At 46.0% G+C, this 20714-nt stretch overlaps 1 protein-coding gene across 5 annotated transcripts in view; it reads right to left on the bottom strand.

Annotated features, from left to right (window-relative positions):
- MYH10 (myosin heavy chain 10) overlaps positions 1 to 20714 on the bottom strand; it is a 129986-nt gene that overhangs the window by 62511 nt on the left and 46761 nt on the right. For 4 of the 5 annotated variants that reach the window (XM_049636953.1, XM_049636954.1, XM_049636956.1 and 1 more), the window contains 3 exons: positions 14619 to 14711; positions 3624 to 3687; positions 1658 to 1756 (listed from right to left, as the gene is read on the bottom strand). In XM_049636953.1, coding sequence (XP_049492910.1) covers positions 1658 to 1756; positions 3624 to 3687; positions 14619 to 14711 — 256 coding nt within the window. Of the gene's footprint in view, positions 1 to 1657; positions 1757 to 3623; positions 3688 to 14618; positions 14712 to 20502; positions 20533 to 20714 lie in introns of all 5 variants that reach the window. The other variant, XM_049636957.1, reaches the window with a different exon arrangement.

Genomic DNA, 20714 nt, shown 5'->3' with positions numbered 1-20714 from the left:
GTACTTTAGGGGCCCTGAGTTAGAACTTAACGCATCCTTTCGCCAAAGGTGTGGAGACCAGAAGGAGGTTTCTCAGGAGGGGTCAGAATAGATACAGCTGTTTATCTTCACACTCGATGTTATGTGCTCTCCTGCCAGTAGTTTCTGCCGAGAGTTTCTGTCCTGTCACTGAATTCTCACCTACCTCACATTTAACCTCTACTGGGTACCGCTTGCTCTCTTTTCCTCTCTCCTTCTCTTAACACTTTGATCTTACTTTTTTGGTTCATTGCGACTGAAGTTACTGCCGGTCTGACAGCCCGAGAGTTCTCTTCTTCGGCATTATGGACCGTATCGTCTCGGATGTTTAATTTCTCAGTGCAATTACTCTCTTTATTTGTTGCTGATGTTTTTTTCCCCTTACGGGTCCTTTCTCTCACTTCTGGGCTCAACGCTTCCACAGATGTCTGCGTGAGCAAAAGCCTACAGCCCAGGTGACAAAGGGGATACGACGCAGGTGTTTGCTCTCGCACAGGAGGAGCGCCGAATTTTCAGTGCCGATTTCAGAGGAGACCAGGAAGCCGGACGTCCTTCCTTCTCCCTCAGATACCTCTGACTCGGAACTTTACCCCAGCCAGTCCTATGCTTTCAGCCCTTAGGATTCACAACAAAATAAATGCATAAAAGTCCACCATAAGCTCCATCTAGTACGAGTGGAAGCATAAACGTATATGTTCGGTTATAAACCCGGGAATAAGAATATTTACTGGATTTTATCAATTTATTCTTTTTTACTTTTTATATTCATAAATGTTGAAACCGAACTTGTATAAAAATGCGTATCTTCTAATTTAAAACTTCTTCGTTTTTTATGTTATTTTCTTTATAAAGCTTATTTCATTCATCTCGAGAGAGAGAGAGTGTGTGCACAAGAGCCAGGGAGGAGCACAGAAAGAAAGAAACAGAGAGAGAGACGGACAGACAGAGAGAGAATCCCAAGCAGACTCGGTACTGTCGCCGAGAGCCAGACACAGGGCTTGCCACCGTGTACTGCGAGATCACGACCTGAGCTGAAATCAGGAGCTGGGACGCTCCACCAGCTGAGCCCCCCAGGCACCCCTAATTTAAAAGTGTTTTAAAGAAAAGAAACAAACGTACAGAAGATGACGTAACACCATCTACAGAACCGCCACTTAAAAAGTATTTACCCGTGGCACGGAAGTTCTATTTCATTTTCATTTTGGTGTGTACGAAACTACGGTCGACCCCGGACATCGCAGGGAGGAGCCACACGGGTCCACTTACACACAGGTTTTTTTTTTTGGGGGGGACAGTTCAGTTCTATAAATGTATTCTCTCTTCCTTGTGATTTTCTTAGTGTGTCTTCCTATAGTTTACTTTGTTGTAAGAACGCAGTATATGGTGTATACAACCTACAAAGTACGTGTAACAAACTGGTTATCGGTGAGGCTCCCAGGCAGCAGCCAACGATCAGTCGTTCAGTTCTGGGGACTCACAAGTTGGGGGGTGGGTTAGGCCTCCAACCCCCATTTTGTTCAAGGGTCAACTGTACTGTTTCCCCAAAATGTTCTCTTTCAAAAAAAAAAAACAACAAAAAACATAATACTGAAAAGACAGTCAAATAAATACAAAATAGTAGGAAACTTTGTGAACTTACACTTCAGGTGTTCTCCTGCTCCGGATAACAACTGGTAAAAGATATGAAAAGTACGCTCATCTTTTGCTTGACGGACAGCACGAGATTTTTCCAGAAGGTCTGAGCGAAGATGGTTAAGGATCGAATTGAAAAGGTGGCCCTCTCTCCGTGACTGTACGAATTTAATCTGTAAAACGTTTTCTTTCTCTGATATATACTAACCCTCCTGCGATGAACCGTTCTGAATGGTTAAAACCTATAAGTGAAAAAGGAAAGAAAATATATGCACTCACGTTCCTCACTAATCTTCGGGAATCATGGACCGAGAGGGTGTTCATGTCAACCCCCCCCACCCGCCCCTCATCTGGGTTATAGTCAAAGAACACAGCACTAAACAAGGAACTCTAAGAAGCTATAGAAAATGAGCTCAAGCCTTTGAAGGCTGAAAAAGCCTTCTGGGAGTTTATCACAACTTTATGAACAAAGAAGCCAAGGCACAAAGGAAATTGCTCAAAATAACATAGCTCATGAGTGCAAGGACAGAATTCAGGGCTCAGGTGGAGCTCAGGACGTGTGCTTGGCCACCGTGGTCCCCAAGAGCCTGGCACACACAGCCTCGTACAAGTGGCTCCGGTCCCTCTACATCCACTTTCCAAATACCCCGAGATGGCCCTGACCAGACTGACCACCGGCCCCCTGTGCTGGTTGTCCAGAGCCGGCCACAACCCGTCTGCCCGGGCTTCCCACACGCCAGCGGCTCGCCCCCAACCTGCTTCTGCACTTCAGACCACAGCACACCCGCCTGTGCGTTTGGGGTGCATCTCTGGGACCCGTGTGGGGTCTCCGGTCGACAGTCACCCTGGGCTGTCACACAATCTCCGTTTCTCTGCTCTGGGAGATGACCACCTCTTCTGAAGTCAGCTTTCCCTTCACTTCACCAAAGTGAATCCGTTCCGTAAATTAGATTATCCCAAACACATCGTCCACGTTTGGTGGAAAATACGTTTACAGGAAAGCTGCCATGGCAGGACCAAGGTGAAGAAACTCGAGATTTATTCCCCGGTCATTTCCAAGTGTTTCTTGTACTTTCTGGCTCTGAGCGTATCTGGAGACGTAAAATACAATTCTGAATTATCCCTTACCCGAGGGATTGAAAGGTTGTACTTCTATCACAGGGTCCCTGATACTTGTCAGAGGTAGCAGAGAACTGTCACCTGTATCCTTCCTAATTGGGACACTATCATTTGGAATCCTTTCCATTTTATTACCTCCATTTTAATTTTTTTAAACGTTTATTTATTTTTGAGAGACAGAGCCCGACGCGGGGCTCGAACTCCCGAACCAGGAGATCATGACCTGAGCTGAAGTCAGATACTTAACCGACTAAGCCACCCAGGTGCCCCTTACCTCTTTAATCGAAGTAATTCTACACAGACTTCTCTTTTCTTAAGGCCCTTCTACGCAGATGACAACTTCTAGGACTACTCTTTGTATTTGACATTTGTTTCTCCTCTACTTATATTCTGCGTAACGCCAACTGAAACTACTGGAACTGTGCCCTTGCAGAAGGCTTGTTGGGGGGGGGGGTATATGCCCATCCCACTAATACCGTGAGCAGACGGTAAACAAGGGCTAACCCAACATGGACTCAGGAGCAGTTCAATAGGAGGTGCTCACCTCAAGGCTCTCCTACCGCGCCAACGTTTCCTGGGTTCAAGTGCAGGTGATTCTCCCCTCAGTGGGACTCTCCTCTACCCCGGCTGTGTGAACACGGTACGGACTGGCATGAAAAACCACCACCACCACCGCCACCACCACACTCTGGCATTAACATTCAGTAGCTGGAAGTGTCTGACCACGTCGTGCTCCCTCTGGGCTTCAGTCTGATCACCTGGGGAGTGGGGGTGATGCCACACGGGGCTGCCCTGGGCCGGAGGAAGATCAACCGCCTCTCCGGTTTGGATTATGCAGTTATGGAAAAGGATACATGTTTCAATGTTGGCCCCAACGATGTAGCCGGTTACATCAAAGTTGATGCGGATGAACTTGCCCTGAAAGTAAATCAGGAGAAAACTGAAAGTAAGTAAGGACACAGAGGGTGTGAACACCGTAGGAAAGTAACAAGCCAGTGCCTCCCGGTAAGTATCCATCAGTTGGTTGCAAACATGGGTCTTAATTACTGCCTCGAATAGAAAGACAAGGAAAAAGCCTGGATAAGTTCCCAAAAAAGCAGCAATCAGATAGGCTACCTTCCTGGACTGTGACATAGTAAAAATGAGACCCTAATCATTTAAAAATTTCCTTTTTTTTTTTAACGTTTATTTATTTTTGAGACAGAGAGAGACACAGCATGAACAGGGGAGGGGCAGAGAGAGAGGGAGACACAGAATCCGAAACAGGCTCCAGGCTCTGAGTGGTCAGCACAGAGCCCGATGCGGGGCTCGAACTCACGGACTGTGAGATCATGACCTGAGCCGAAGTCGGACGCTTAACTGACCGAGCCACCCAGGCGCCCCGAGACCCTAATCATTTAGAACTTTTAAGAAGCTCTTCCACATAATCTGAGATAAAAGACATTTGACAGCATTAAAGGAACACTGCATTCGGCCCTAATAGAATTACTTCTTGAAAAAATGATGGACTGGTCTGGTGTAACAGTTTTGCAAATCCCTAAGGAATACTTGGTCTCCCCACAACACACAGAACTGTTTTACGGAAATGGAAAACGGATTGTTTTGTAACTCATTTCATAAAGTTCCTGTAATATGGAATACCCCAAACGGTAAAGCTGTCATAAAAACAAGAAAGCAAAAATAAAAGCAAGTATCTCCCCTATAAATACAGATATAAAGGCCAAATTAAACCCTTTGCAAAACAAAGAAACTTAACAATGACAATGATGTAAACACTATACACTCGCTCATCACCCAAATAAATGGTCAAGGGACTGGAGGGCTTTCCTTGGGGGGAAATGGACAAGCTGATTCCAAGATTTACAGGGAAACGGAAAGGACAAAAAAAATCACAACCATGTTGAGAAAGAGGACCAGAGCTCAGGGACTCACATTACTAGAATTCAGAAAGCTGTGTTTATTAGGATAGATTGGTACTGGTGGGAGGCTAGAGATACAGATCAAGGGATCAGAAGAGAGTCCACAAATAGACCACATGGGAACGGTCAACTCACCTTCAACAAAAGGCGCCGAGATAATTTAATAGAGAAAGCCAATCCATTCAACAAACAGTGCTTGAGAAATGTGTAAAATGAAACCAAAAGAACCTAGACACTTCATACCATGTAAAAAAGTTAACACAAAAGAGATCACAAACCTAAAAGGATGGACTAAAACTGTAAAGCTTCCAAAACAAAAATAAGAGACCATCATTTATGACCTTAGCAGAAAAAGATGTCCTAGAAAGAATGCAAAGAGCATGAACCTTTAGGGCTTATCAATTAAAAACAGATAAACTGGGTTTCATCAGAATCTAAAACTTCTTCAAAAGTCACTGTAAAGAAAATGAAGAGTGATACCACACACTGGCAGAGAATATTTGCAAAACACCTACCTGATAAAAGACTTGTTCACACGATAACTAAAAAGCTCTTACAACTCAGTTAACAAGACAAATAGCCCAAGGAAAACACTGGGGAAAATATTTATACAGTTATTTCGTCAAAGAAGATACGTAAATGGTCAGTAGTCTATGAGAAGATGCTCAACGTTGTCGGTTATTCGAGAAAAGCAAAATAAAATGAGCACAAAGAGATACCAGCACACACCCACTAAAATGGATGACATTTTGAAGCAAGACCAGCAAGGAGACAGAACCAGAACGCTCCTATCACCTTGGCAAGAATACAAAATGGTACAGCCACTTTGGAAAAGTCTGCCAGTTTCGTATAAAGTGAAACCTAAGTCACCGTATGTGCCAGCGATCCCAATCCCAGTGACCCGGGAGAAATGTAAGACTTGCGCATGAATGTCCAAAGCCACTTGACTCTCAACAGCCCTCAAATGGAAACAACCCAAATGCCCACCAAGTGGAGAATGGTCAAGGACATGGTGGTCCATTCACACAGTGGAATATTACTGGGTGATAAAAAGGAACAAACCAGTGAAATACCCAACAACGTGGACGGACGTTGTACAAAAGAAGCAAGACATAACACACTACATACTGTAGGAGCCCATTCACCGGACATTCTGAAGAAAACAGACCATGGAAACAAAAGAGATCAGTGGTTCCCAGGGCCGGGCTACACAGACTACACAAAGGCAAACGGAAGCTTTCCCAAGGGAAGGAAATACTCTCTCTGGGCTACGGTGTTGGGCTCCCTACAATACACATTTGTCTAACCCTGTCCAACTGTACACCTAAAAAGGCTGAATTTTATTTGATGCAAAACTCAGCTTAATTTTTATAAATCACCAAGGAAGATATCTTAGGATCCTGTAGATAATTTTAAAATTTAAAATTTAAAAAACATAATTAGTTCCTTCTATTTACTACAAATAGATTACACGTTGGCCCACACCCTTCTGCTGGGTGTCCAGTCCACCCACCCATGCTCCTACCCACCAGGACCCTTCTCACCTTTCCCATGTTAGGCCTACATTTATCACATAAATATTTGCTCTATGTACAAAAAACGAGTACTTAAGTATTGGGATGCTACCGCAGAAAAATTTGAACTATATTATGTGCAAATTATACCTCAGTAATATTGACTTTTGCAATTGAAAACAAGAGGATAACTCACTAAAATCATACTTCATTTTTAAATGTCTATTTCTTTATTTCGAGAGAAAGAACAAGAGAGCAGGGGACGGGCAAACAGAGGAAGAGAGAGAATCCCAAGCAGGCTCCGAGCTGTCAGCATAGAGCTCAAGGCAGGGCTCGATCCCAAGAACTGCAAGACCATGACCTGAGCCAAGATCAAGAGTTGGATGCTTAACTGCTGAGCCACCCAAGTGTCCCCATTATTTTTTTTTGTTCAATATCATGCGTATTCACAGAGAACTCACCCAATTTTCCAATTAAAAAATTGCAAACCAAGTGAGGAAAACAAGGTGAAAAAGAGAATGCACGTGGGGAAATCTAATGCTATTTCCTGCTGGAGGACCAACAAATGATGGGGGAGGCAAGTAAATTCTACCTCGAGCCCCTGCGCCCTCCTCCTGGGTCTTCCACTCCCACCACCATGGAAGTATCCTGCCTCACGTTATCTGAAAGCCCTGTTCTGCCTGGGAATGCACGGCTGGTTCAGTAACACCAGGGGTGCCATGTCACCCACCACAACGGACATTCCACGAAGGGTCTGCTTCAGATGCTACTAATGCCCAGAGTGTTCAGGAGGGAGGGGAGAAGCACGATTCCTGTAGGATGCAAAGGCCTTTTGTGACCAAGAGCAGGGCCATGTAGAAAATGCCTCTGACTACACGAGAAACCGTTCCAACACAGGCTAAACCACAAGTTTGACAGTTATGACTGGGCGTATGTGGGCAACAGAACAGAACACGTGAAAACAGGTTTCTAGGAAATCAAGATGGCGTCTGTCACTGGCACCCACAACGCCCACTGGCCTAAAAGCTGATGTTAAATCACCGAACTTTGTGAGGTTAACAACACTTTCCGTTCCATCTAAAACCGCAACGCAGGGGCACCCAGGTGGCTCAGCCGGTTAAGCGTCCAACTTTGGCTCAGGTCATGATCTCACCGTTGGTGAGTTCAAAGCTCTGCGTCGGGCCCTGTGCTGCCACCTCAGAGCCTGGACCGGCTTCCGATTCTATGTCTCCCTCTCTCTCTCTCTGCCCCTCCCCTGCTGGCATTCTGTCTCTCTCTCTCTCTCTCTCTCTCAAAAATAAACATTTAAAATAAATAAATAAATAAATAAATAAAACCACAATGCAAATCCATCTTTTAGGGCTTGCTAGAGAACACTTAGCATTTTCCTGCTACTCAGAGTCACAAAACAAAAATGACAAGTTGCTCACTTGGGTGGTGGGTTCTGTTATGGGTGGGGGGAGTGGGGACAGGAAGTTTTGCGTAGATTTTTTTTTTTAACAGGAGAAAACTTGTCTTCTTTTGAGACAGGCTCTTGTAAGGTTACACGAGTACTACTTTTATACAAATGACCATTTTGCACACATCGTACGACCATGGCACTGAGAGATGCTGACCTAATGGCCCCGAGTAGAAGCAGAATCATGAGGCTGTGCTCTTTCGACACCTGAGGGACACGGTGGCAGGGCCCCTCCAAAGGACAGAGAGGGGCTATGGGGACACAGAGAACAGCGTCACACGATTAGGACAGAGAAAGCTTCGCAGGAGTACCACTGGAGCCAAGTAATCTTACAGTTTCTAAGTATGTTAGTTTGCTTGAAGCCACAGGGTAATTAAAGGGAGGCTCCGTGCTGGTTTATCTGCAAGCTCTCTGGAGTAAAACTACCACGAACAACACTGGTCCTTGACACACCACAACTGGATCCTGACCTCCTGGCTGCAAGGGAAATGGTTCCACTGTTTTCCAGAGACACGGCATTCTGGGCTAGCAGCTATTCAAAGTGGCACCTGCAGGCCCCTTTATGCTCCCCTGACGACAGGTTCCCTTAGTGCCTGATCTAGAGTAACGAGCGAGATTTAATCCAGAGGCCAGATGGCGGTGTCCACGGCTTCAACTACGGTGACCCCCGAACTATACCAGAAGCTCGTTAATTAACAAGATGGGTCTTCACGTGAACTAAGGGGTCTTGTTGCGTAGTATGTAACGGATACAAAGATTCCGGGGGTAACGTGGACTGACTGGAAATAGACACCCCGGTCTGGTGTGAACAAGGTGCTAAGACTCCAGAAAGGCCCGGAAGCTGCCGTGTCTGTCGAGAAGGCTGCCTTGGGCTCGATGCCAGATTGGTTTCCCGCTGCAAACTGTCCTCTGTCGCTGACATGGTCACATCTGCCCCCGGGGAATCTTTAGGGAAGGGCTGGGAGTACTAAAGAGACAGCAGTGAGTGCATTCAATTTACTTACAAACTGTTTTTAGTGTCTGCTTGCTTAGAAGCACACGTGGGGGGTGCAGAACCCTGGCTGGCTTTCACCTTCATCTGGTAACCCAGCGGTAGGCAGGGCACCGGGGCCTTTACCGGGCTCTCGCTACTGAGGCTCATTATCTACCAAAAAGGCACACGAAACTGGGGACTGCCAAAATGGCTTAATTCCGTTTGGGGTTGAAAAAAAGATTTTTGCACAAATACAGAGGGCTTCCTGCTAGATGCAAGATGTATCTGTGGATACAAGGCAGAAAGTGAAGTCCCCGTTTTAAAAGTTCCGTTACGAGAGACTCATCTCACACAAACCGCCTCCATCTGGAATGCATCTGACTTCTCCAACAAACAGACCGGGGCTAACCGTGAACGATTATTTTCCTAAGGGTAATGCTCTCCTCAAAGAATCCCCTTTAATACGGACCATGTGCTCGCAACTTGGAAAGAAAAAGATCATCTTCAGGAAATGATTCGTCTCTATCAGATCAAAGAGATGGAAACAAATGGACTCTAAAAGCTGATGGGAGTTTGTAGTTTCAAGCATTTTCACCGCAAATAACGACTCGGCGCAATTCCCCTGTCCACCCGCCGTTTCCGCGACTTGTCGCTCCTCCGGCGGGACGCGTGGCGCCGCCCCCGCCTGTCCTGGCCACACAGCCTTCCCTTCATGGATCTCAGACGGCCCACGCGTCCAGCCTCGGGGTCCGCGTGTTCCCAGAGGGCCCGGCGCACGTGGTCACCAGTGCCCAGAGGTTGAAGGCCCGGATGCAGCGGAGCCTGAGGAGGCCAGGGGCTCGGATACGCCCCCGGGGCCTGGAAGAGCGGGCGGCACCCAGTAGGCCGCCGCAGCCTAACCGAGCCCATTCCGTAACTACGAGACGCCCACTACGTACGCGCACGTGCGAGGCGCCGTGCCAGGAACGAAGGATCGCGAGAACAGGCTGACGTCCTTCCGTGAGACTCCGCGCGCTCCCGCGAGACTCCGCGTGCTCTCGCACGACACACAGCGGCCGCCCACAGACGCCGAGGAGCGCGGTGAGGCAGGTGGCGAGGACGCTGTGTGGCAGCGATGGCCGAACAACCCGAGGTGCTCAGGAGACACACCGATGGGCAACCGTGGACAGACCGGGAGTACGTTCTGGAAGAGCGACCCACAGGGCTCACTCCAGTCTGGACACCGGCTACGAGGCAAGGCGGAGTCCGGGAGGATTTAAGTCGTTGCGTTTCACGCCCCCGCAGCCAGGAGGTTTGATGGCACCGTAGAGTGACAGAAGACGGAAGGAGCACATTCTGAATAGAAAAGGTTCCATTTGGAACACGTTAAAGCTGCGAAAACCACGAAGACCGCCAAACGGCAAGAACGAGGCGGCACCACAGGGCCTGGCAAAGGGCAGGAGCTCAGTAATGAGCCGAAGTGCACGAGATGGAAATTCCGGAACATGTGATTAAAAGACGGGCCTACACGGGGCCGCCCGCTGACGCGCGAGAAGCAAAGCATTGGTGGCGGCAGCGCCCACAGAAACCTTCACAGGGAGGCTTCCACTTAGCTGAGCTCCCGACAGCCCGTGCGGCCACTCACTCCGCTATTTTTTTATGGAACCACTAAAATCAACTACTTTTGTAGCTTGGTGCGGTTAACGCCTTTGGATAGTTTAGTAGCTGGCTATGCTATTTCTCTGAAAAATCCTATAAATATCAATATGAAGTTGACTTCCTAAGAATTACAGCCCAAAGTCAACTATTTTATTTTTATTTTTTTAAATGTTTACCGAAATAGCGCATGAGTGGGGAGGTGCAGAAAGAGGGAGACAGAGGATCCGAAGCGCACCCTGTGCCATCAGCAGAGCCCAAAGTGGGGCTCCAACCGACAAATCGGGAGATCATGACCTGAGCCGAAATCAGACACTCAACCAAGTCAACAATTTAAAGACATTTTTGTTTCTCAGCTGAACTAGCTATGTGTAGGAACACTGCCTTAATGAAAAATATTTTAAAAGATAAGCTTTAAAAAAAATTTTTTTTAAGTTTATTTATTTTTGACACAGAGAATCTGAAGCAGGCTCTGCACCCGCAGCACAGGGCCCCATACAGGGCTCGAACTCACAAACCATGAGATCATGACCTGAAACCGAGAACTGGATACTTACCTGAGCCACCCAGGCGCCCCAGGAGATTAACTTTTAATAGAATAGGCAGAATAAGACCTTTGGGAGGTGGAACTCTAGCTCAAACAGGGTTTATTGAGGATTTAGACTGGGTAGGTATTCTTGCTGGAAGGATCTTGCTAGAAAACAACCTAAGAAGTTCTTCCTGCCAGTAGGATGTAAAACAAGTTCCTACCAGAATTATTTACATGCACTTTCGGAACAGGATGCATAAATAATAAGCTTTAAGGAGACTTGTGTATAGTAATTACTTTGCAAATAAATTTTGACAAGCAATTACTTTGATTCAGACTCTAATTAAAAAAACATTTTTAAGGTATATTTATTTCTGAGAGAGAGACAGAGGACAAGCAGGGGAGGGGCAGAGAGAGAGTGGGAGATACAGAATCCAAAACCAGGGTCCAGGCTCCAAGCTGTCACAGAGCTTGATTCAGGGCTCGAACTCATGAACCGTAAGATCATGACCTGAGCCGAAGTTGGATGCTTAACCGACTGAGCCACCCAAGCGCCCTGATTCAGACTCTAATTTCAAGAAACAAGCTGGAGCAGAATTTTTCAACCTCGACATAATGGACATTTGGGGCTGGATAATTCTTTGTCGTGGGGTCCATCCTGTACACTGTTGGATGTTTAGCAGCATCCCTGGCCTCTACCCATCACCGAAACCAAACAACCAAAAATGCCTCCAGGCACTACCAAATGTCCCCTGAGGGTCTCCAATTGAGAACCACTAATCCAGAGTATTGCAAATTACAGATTATAACCTGCCTTTGTCAATACGGAAATCTCTCTAATGATGTATGTGCGGCACCCAACCTCTGAGATGGCCTCAGTAACCCCCAACCTCCAGTACCGCTGTCATTGCGCAGTCCCCTCCCACGCTGTATCAGGGTTGGTCTCTGTGGCCAGCAAACTACATCAGAGCGTTGGCCCATGACTTCTAAGATGGGAAAGAACACTGTGTGGCTTCTGTCTTGCTCTCTTGGATCATCTGCTCTTGGGGACCACCAGCTGCCATGTCATGAGCACACATCCCTATAGAGAGGTCTTTGAGGTGAGGAATGCCTTGGAGGAACTAAGGCCTCTTGCCAAAAGCTACCCGGGTAAGTCTGGAAGAAGAGCCTCCGGCCTCATCAAGCTTCACGTGACCGCAGCCCTCAACAACAGCACCTTCGTGGCACCTTCACGAGAGATGCCGAGTCAGAACCACCCATCACATGGAAGCGGAGATGATCCAGGTTTCAAGTCACCAGGGTTAGGGTAAGTTGTTACACAGCAACAGGTAACTAATACGGAATCATATTTCCACATGTCCCAAACGTACAAACGCTGGCAGGCACATGGGTCCTTACTGCTTAGTAACGCACTCACTATAGTCTTTACCAAAGGACCGGATGGCAGCAATTTATCTTTTTTTTTTTTTTAGGTTTTTATGGATTTGAGAGAGAGAGAGTGCGAGACAAAGCAGGGAAGGGGCGGGGGGGGGGAAGGGAGAGAGAGAATCCCAAGCAGGCTCCATGCCATCAGTGCAGAGCCCGACATGGTGCTTGAACTCATGAACCACAAGATCATGGCCTGAGCCGAGATCACGTCAGATGCTCAACCAAGTGAGTCACCCTGGTGCCCCAATAATTTCTTTTCCAGGCAAAGATGAGACAAACAGGCACAAAACAGTTTCTCCTGAATTTAAAGTGTGGCTTGGGGCAGGGGAAATCAGAAAAGACTGGTAACTTGATTTATGTAGTAAAATAAAGCATTTTCCACTAAGAAATCCTTGTAAATCTGCATGGAGATCCACATACCAAAGCTGGTAGCTCACTGTGTCTTCTATCCCGTGATACAGCCGCTAAACGCAGGGCTTTCAGGAGGAAGAATTGAAGATTTAAATGTGGCTCAGGCTCAGTGCTGATGGCCCAGGGGATGATAAAACCCTATAAGTGAACCTCAGCTTCCCCAGATCTTTTACAAACCCCAAAGTCACAGCTATGCTTTTTCCTGACACAGGCGTATTTGTTACTCCACTCTGTCCGTAAAAAGCTAAAATAATGACCTAATGAACTTGGATGAAGCGATTATCTTACTAGGAATAAACAATACTCCAAACAAATAGGTTCCTGTTTCCTCCATAATGTGGAAAGCCTCTCGCACTCGAACTACCTCTTTGGGTGCCATGGGCTGAGTCGTGTCCCATCTCAAATTCTTTAAAAAAAAAATTTTTTTTTAATGTTTATTTATTTTTGAGAGAGACAGAGGATGAACGGGGGAGGGGCAGAGAGAAAGGGAAAGACAGAATTTGAAGCAGGTTCCAGGCTCTGAGCTGTAAGTACAGAGCCCGACATGGGGTTCAAACCCAAGAACTGCGAGATCGTGACCTGAGCCAAAGTTGGATGCTTAACTGAATGAGCCACCCAGGTGCCCCCCACTGCCTCAGAACAGGACTATATTTGGAGAGAGGGTTTTTGCAAAGATAATTAAGTTAAAATGAGGTCACTGGGGCCCTAGTCCCACACGACTGGTGTCCTCACAAGAAAAGAACAGGACACAGATGCACACAAAAGACGGACCACGTGGACACCGGGAGATAGCCATCTATAAGCCACAGAGAGGGACCCCAGAAGAAACCAACCTTGCCACACCTTAACCCTGGACCTCCAGCCTCTCAAAGAAAATCAAGGCAGTCCTACCAACTCATACAGAGGGTTAGCTAGCTACCTTCGGGCTCAATGGGTCCTCTGTGATTCCATATCTGGCTGCTTCCACTAATCACACAACCCAGGCCATCAGAAAATCAACATGAACGCCAGGACTTCACATTATACTCAGAGTAGAACAGTATGTCACCGTGATACTAGATTCCCCCAGATTATCCATGAAGGAGTCATTAGTAAAGTCTCTTTTGATGTGGCCTTGAATTGTACAAATACTTCTAGGATGGGAGGAGGGAGGAAAAACATAGAATTAACTCTAATGATTTAAGTAGAAATAACTGTAATTGAAGACCCTCTCCAATCTGTGGAAAATGGTTAACTGAATCTTGAGGACTATAATTCAAGGCAAGGAGTTTACAGCAGGCACGCCCATTTTGCTGGATATGATTTTAGAGAAGATTTGGCACTGACACGTCAATAGGGCGTAGCTGGACAGGGGACATACCGCTTAGGAGAACAGTCTCATGCAAACGGTCACAGCTGGTCAAACGGAGGAAGAGGGGAGAGCTTTCCAGGAATTAAGAAAGCCCTATTTTCATAGAGGAGTATTTTTATAGAGAAGTAATTTTGAGAGAGAAGTAATCATATTGTCGCATTCTTCTGACATCCATATCCCCGGAGAAACAACAAGTATGAAAAGGACAGCTGACTACACTGAATGCCAACTTGGTTTGTGGAGCGTTTACGTTCCCGGTACTGTGCTAAGTACTCCACATGCATCCTCATGTAAGCTCTGTGCCCGCTCGGCAGCACGTATTGTAGACCATCCCCAAAGACGAAGAAGTTCCGAGAGGCTACCTGATCATCTACCCGTACAATACACAATTACATATGCAAATACAGGATTACAGTTACTTTCACGTTTTTTCCTTTTTAAAATGCAAAACTACTAGAAGATTGCAAATTACATGTGACTAATCACATTTCTACAGGACTGTATCATTCTGTACCACATCCTTTATTAGCCTCTCCCTAAAATCTAGGAAGACAAGTACTCTGTTGGATCACAGTAGACATTTCACTAAAAATCTGAGAAATTATAAGTTTCGGGTGCTTTTATACTTACAAAACGAGATGAGTTATCATTTTTCACGGTCTTCGCGTTTCCGAATGATTCCAGGATTGGATTCGCTTGTAAGAGCTGCCGTTCGAGTTCCCCCTAAAAGACATTACACGTATGCACACACACACACACACACACACACACACACACACACACACACAAATAAAAGCAGATTAGGTTAATCTAACATCTTGACTCCAATCCTGGGGTGGGGGTGGAGTGGACAAAACAATAAACTTCCTCTCTTCCTCAGTGTTTTCATTCTGTTTGCCATCTTGTAACCTTTGTGGCTTTATTCTCAGTCATATTAGGCTCTGCTAAAGGGAAAAACAGCATGTATAAAGTGATCGGAAGGGGAAGAAAAAGTCACATTAAACAGCAGATCAATTTGAGGGCAGGGCATGTAAATTAGGCAGAGAATTTTGAAAAGAAAACAAACTGGTTTTCATGAAATGAAATTCAGCTTGACACTTCAATTAAGGACATATTAATACTTACACTTCTGTTTATTTTTATACTGCCTTGCTCCAATGACTGAAGGCAGACAATTCTAATAACCACTATCCTAGTGGTAGATGTGTCATTTTTCCAAGGGTTGCACATGATACCCTAATGATGCCGACAGGATGATGTCCTCACTGACACTTTCAGGGAGGATGGAGATGGGGATGCTGATGACGTTTGCTCAAATTTAACAACGCTTACTATAGAGTATGTGATAGAATATAGGCTTTATGCAGTGTCTTTACTTATGTGCAAATTCGGCTAGGAAATAGGTTCCACAAACAAAAGATGTAAGTATATTAATATGTGCTTTAATCATGACACACAGTAAGAAGCTGCATGAGAAAGCAAGATGCTATTTCTGGCCACGGAAAGCACTACAAAGTGGTGGTGTGTTCCTGGAACGTAATTTTAGAGTGTATCATAGGAACTTCGATACATCTGCTTTTTCCAAACACAAAGCTTACCCCTGTATTTTAAAATACCACAGTCAGTATTCTAGACCTAAAGATGGGATGTCAAACCACTAGCAAATGTGATTCTCTGAGCAGAGGGAGAAAAGGATCCTCCTGCAAGGATCTTAACTACCGGCCAGTTGCTATGTGAGCGTTGCATGATGAGATCCAAAAAGAACAAATATAACACCATACATGGAGTTGGCGTTTAACTCTGGAATTGGACTCCTTCGCTCCGTTACGAGGGTGGGAAAGTACTCCGGAGGCACAGGACCCAGTGAGATACGCTCCCCCCACAGGTCTGCCCTCCAGCACTGATCTGAACTGCCCAGATCTTCACAGGTGTTGAGTGCAGTCTGCAATGGTGTTCAACTGAAACCAGGCAGGAACCAGTCCCGTTAAGACCTGCGGGATGAACTTCCTTTCCTGGCATTTGATAATATGCTCCCTGTAGCGTTAGTCTCCCAGGTTATGGACTTCACATTTCTGCTGTAAAGCTTCCTAAACATCATAGTCTTCCCAGGGTTCTTAAACGTGGTATCCCGGCAACCATTTTTAACAACTGAGAGGCATCATTAAGGGGCATCGTTCTGTAATCTAACAAGTGCCCTTCCCCTGGTCAGCAGTCGCCCACATCACTGTGCCCACGGCTGGCATCTTGCAAAGCCCTGGGTGTACGAGCTCTGCAAAAATCAGGCTCTAGAATGCTTCTTGCCTCACTCAGCCTGTGATCAGAATGTAGAAACCGTCAGAAAAACACTGAATTTTCCTAAGTGGGGCACTACCTTTGCACTGAAGATCTATTGCTACTTAGATCTAGGAACTAGACAGAATATAGATTCCTTAGAATTACACACTATCATCCCGCCAAATCCTAATAAAAATAATTTCAGTGACATTTCACCTTTCAAATGTTTTCCTAACTTGGAGGTAAAGTATTGCATATCCCATTTTAATACTCCCTAGATGTGGCTACAAGGAGTCTTTTCTCTGTGTGTGAGTGCATGTGGGTGTGCTATGTGTGTGATTTACGGATTCCATCCTTTCTCCTGCTGGCTTTTAACAAACTGGCTGTATCCCCTGAACCTAGCTCAGTGTCAGGTCAAAAGGATGCTCCGGGAGTGTTTGCTGAATGATTGTGGCATCAGAGGTCCCGAAATATTCTAGCAGCATTCGGGAGGGGATGGTGCTGAGCCAAAGTTGGCAGGAAGAATCGGGTGAAGGGTCCGCACTGTCTCCATAGAACCTGCCGACTGGGCCGCTTCTGTGTCTCTGCTGTTGGGGTCACTATGTTATTAGCAGGGTTGTGGTATTACTTTTCTCCTAATGGGCTGGTGACATCAATGGGACCAAGCAAAGCTCTCAGTAACTCCTCAATGAATCACAAAAAGCTTGAACACAAAACTGTCATCGTAAAGCACACAAAAAGGGTCTTAAATTAAGAAATTACCGCTGAATTTGATCATTTCTGTGCTGTGCAATTTCACATTTTGATTAAATGGCGCTAACCTCTCTCGACCAAATTATGAAGCTGGTTATAAACCATCAGGGGACAGTGACTAAGTGCTAACCCTTCCACCAGAATTGGAGAAGCAGTGGCCCTGGTTTCGATTATTCTATATGATAACGAGAAAGGTCTTTGGGAATGTAGGGGAAACTAATCAGAATTAGCTACTGAAATTGTTTTTACAGTTTTAAGTATTTAGAATTAATTCTATGATGCTTTAAAGGTCTACCAATCATGATGAAAACTATACCCTTCCGTTTATTATATGGTATATTAATATCTACCTATGATATGATAGAGGAGGAGTTTGAAGTTGGTAAAAAAAAAAAAAAAAAAATAGAGAGCCCTTTGAAAACTCTAGTTGAGCCAGCAAGGCTGGGGTCATGCTGGGCTTTGTGGGCCTGACTGGGTACAGATGTAGGTGTCCCAGGGTCCACAAGAGGGCTGAACGTGGGAGGCAACAGCTCGACGTCACACTGAGAACCAGACTTCGTCTCAACTGGCAGGCTCGACTTTCTGCACTTGGGCCTGCTGTCACCATCCTCTCAGTTTGAGGCCGTTCAGAGCAGCAGACAGGAAGTCATCTGGAAGCTGCCATCCAGAGGTGGGGGACTCGCTAGTTGGAGGGGCAGGCGGGCTGGCCTGGAGGAGTCCTTCTTCGGTGACGGTTAGGTTTTAGAAATCACTGGTGTTTAACTCTGCCCTAGATACAGGCTCTGGCATAGCACTGAACGCTGTGCCAGACTCTTGAGGGTCTGTAACAGCGACCTATGGTGAGGGAGCCCAGCACACAGACTGCCTCCAGCTGGCTGGGCACAAAGCCAAGTAGGATTTGAACTTGGTCATAAAAAGTGTATCCAAAGTTTGCAGGTAAACACTTCACGTTTACTGCTTAACCACTGTGGCCCGAATTCTAAAAAGTGGTTTCTATTCCTATTTACACAATAATGATTAAGTTTTAAAGGTAAGCACAAAAGCCTGCCCGGATGGCTAAAACAGACATGGACGTGTGCTGGCGAGGAGATGGGGGCACCCTCATGCACTGCTGGTGGGAATGGAGGGCGGTTCCTTCAAGCGTTAAACCGAATACTACGGTAACCCAGCTGGCCCACACCCAGGTGCCTGGCCAAGAGAATGGGAAACACAGGTCCACACAAACGCTACGCACAAATGTTCCTGGGGCATTGTCCAAGATGGCCCCCAAGTGGAAACAATCCAAAATGTCTGCCAACGGATGGATGGATAAACACAGTGGGACCTACCTACCGTAAGGGAATATTGTTCGGCCAAGGAGAGGGATGGAGTATTTGTACACGCTACGACATGGATAAACCGTGCAAACATCACGCAAAGGGAAAGAATGCCAGGGTTCCGTTCATGTATCCTATGCACGACAGACAGATTCGCAGAGACAGAAAGTATGTTGATGATTTCTGGGGACTGGGAGGAAATGGAAGGTGATTCCAAATGGCTTTCTTTTTGGGGGGATGAAAACGCGCTCAAGTTGACTGCAGGGATAACTGTGTAACTCAGTGCAGTGAAAACAACAACGCCGAACTGTATGAATGTGTGAAGTTTATGGCGTGTGAATTAAATTTTGATGAAGCTGTTAAAAAAAACAAGGAATGAGCAGAGAGACAAATAAAGGACTCCCCAAATCAGGAGCCTCGAAACGCCTTCCCCTCCCTTGTTCTTACACCACATACTGTGTCTAGTGACAAAAGGCTAGAAATGTATACAAATGGTTCCTGGGTGCCTAAGTTTTGCCTGTAACGTTCAATGTAAATTCACAAACCAGGGATGTCAAACCAAATGAAACACCTTGCAAAGTACAGACTGCTTGCTGGCAGTCATTCTCAAAATGGGGTGAGGGGGTGCCCGGGAAGGGGGAGCGACTGTGGGCAAAGAAGTCATTTCTCGACGGGACCCTCTGCAGGGTCACTGCCGCCCACAAGCATCTCCTAGTCCTCAAGTGGGCTGGGAGGAAAAACCGAGGACCAGTGTTCTTCTCAGTCTTCTAGAAACACAAGCACAGCCCCCACCGGACTAGACTACTATTACAATAAACATGGGAAAAGCAGCCCCAGAGATCTGTGCAGAGTGAGTTCATGCAGCAGGACATGCAAATCAATGACGGAGGGAGGGAGGCATGGCCAGAGAAGCTGTCGCTGCCCGTCTTTGGGAAAACGTGCCCCCTGTCGACGGAGCCGACCCAAAGTACAGTCCAGGGGTAGGCATGCTACTCACACAACAGCGATCCATTCTGTGGTTTAAAATGACATCGAAACAAAACGTTAACAGTAATGGTGTACGGATTCCGTGGTGGAATTTGGAAAACCCCGATCTGTACAGTAGTTATTTAATGCTAATTCACTAGTGACCCAAGTGCACATTAACAGGTCATTTTAGCGAGTACCTCAAAGACACAGAGAAAAGCTAATTTCTGGTCTAGAGGTTCCTTCTGTAGTCGGCAAAAGAGCCTTTAAATGTCCTCTAGGACAACAGTGATTCTGTGAACCCTTCGTATTTGTACGAATGATCTGCTCTCTACAGCTGAAGGAGAAGACAGAACGTCATAGGGCCTTAGCACAGCTTTGCTGTCCGAGAACATCTTGAGAATTTTGAGGGTTTCTGAAAATCTTGTCTGTAGGACTATTCCTATAGACACTTAAGAATTTCTTTATATTAGTAAGTCATTTCTAGAACATTATCCTTTCCTGCTTCGTATTAGCTCTGTTTCATTGTCTTGTGGCAGACAGCCAGACCGAAGCCATCCAGTGCCAGGGAAAGGGTCAAGTCCAGGACAGATGTCCCTCTCCTCCAGGGTAGCAGGAAAGGCTCTGTCTATGGCTGTGCTCTGTGGAGCCTGAAGGGGGGAGCATTCGATAACCAGTAAGAATAACACTCCTCCACCACTTGCCCTGGATAAACAAAGGATAACTTTACATATTATATCAACAAGGCCCTCAGCTTAAAATACATACGGGCCATAAAAAACTTTATTAGAAATGTGTAAATCCAAAAAGGTACAACTTTAGAGTTGCAGCCCCAAACTCAAAAATTTAACGTACGGCCCAAAGCGAGGCTTCTGTGTATTTAAAGAAAAATTGAAATCGTTCCATCTGGCATTTGACACACGAAACCCTGAGGGTTCAAGGCTTCATCAGCAGGTGATTCAATGTCATGATAAAAAGGGTAGAGAAATATTCAAACTCGTCTCGAAAACACATTTAAAGCCAAAGGGCATGCTGCTGCTCGCAAAAGATGATGTCTCTAAGCAACACATTTTCAAAATCAAATTTTCTTTTTTGCGGTAAATTTCACTCACAACTCCCGGTTTTTGTTTCTAATAGAGACTCGATCTAGAGACAGAAATTAGCGCAAACATTCAAGACTAAGAAGCATAAACAAAAGCACTTGCCTGATGCTTCACTGGTTTTGGCGATTCCTGCTGTTTGTTACAAACAGATAAACGCAAACGTTAGCGAGTCTGGGCCTTTCCCTAAGCGGTGAGCCACATCTAAAGCACCACGTGACCGTCCATCTCAGAGCTGTGACAGCGGATCTGGCTGGCGTTCCTCAGGGATCAGCTGCCACTTGGGCAGATTCAGGATCACTGACCCCCTTTTATTT

The sequence above is a fragment of the Panthera uncia genome, chromosome E1 (genome assembly GCF_023721935.1).
Source record: "Panthera uncia isolate 11264 chromosome E1, Puncia_PCG_1.0, whole genome shotgun sequence".
NCBI classification, from domain to species: Eukaryota; Metazoa; Chordata; class Mammalia; order Carnivora; family Felidae; genus Panthera; species Panthera uncia.
Note: the sequence above shows the minus strand (reverse complement) of the source record. Positions and strands in the feature narration are given on the sequence as shown.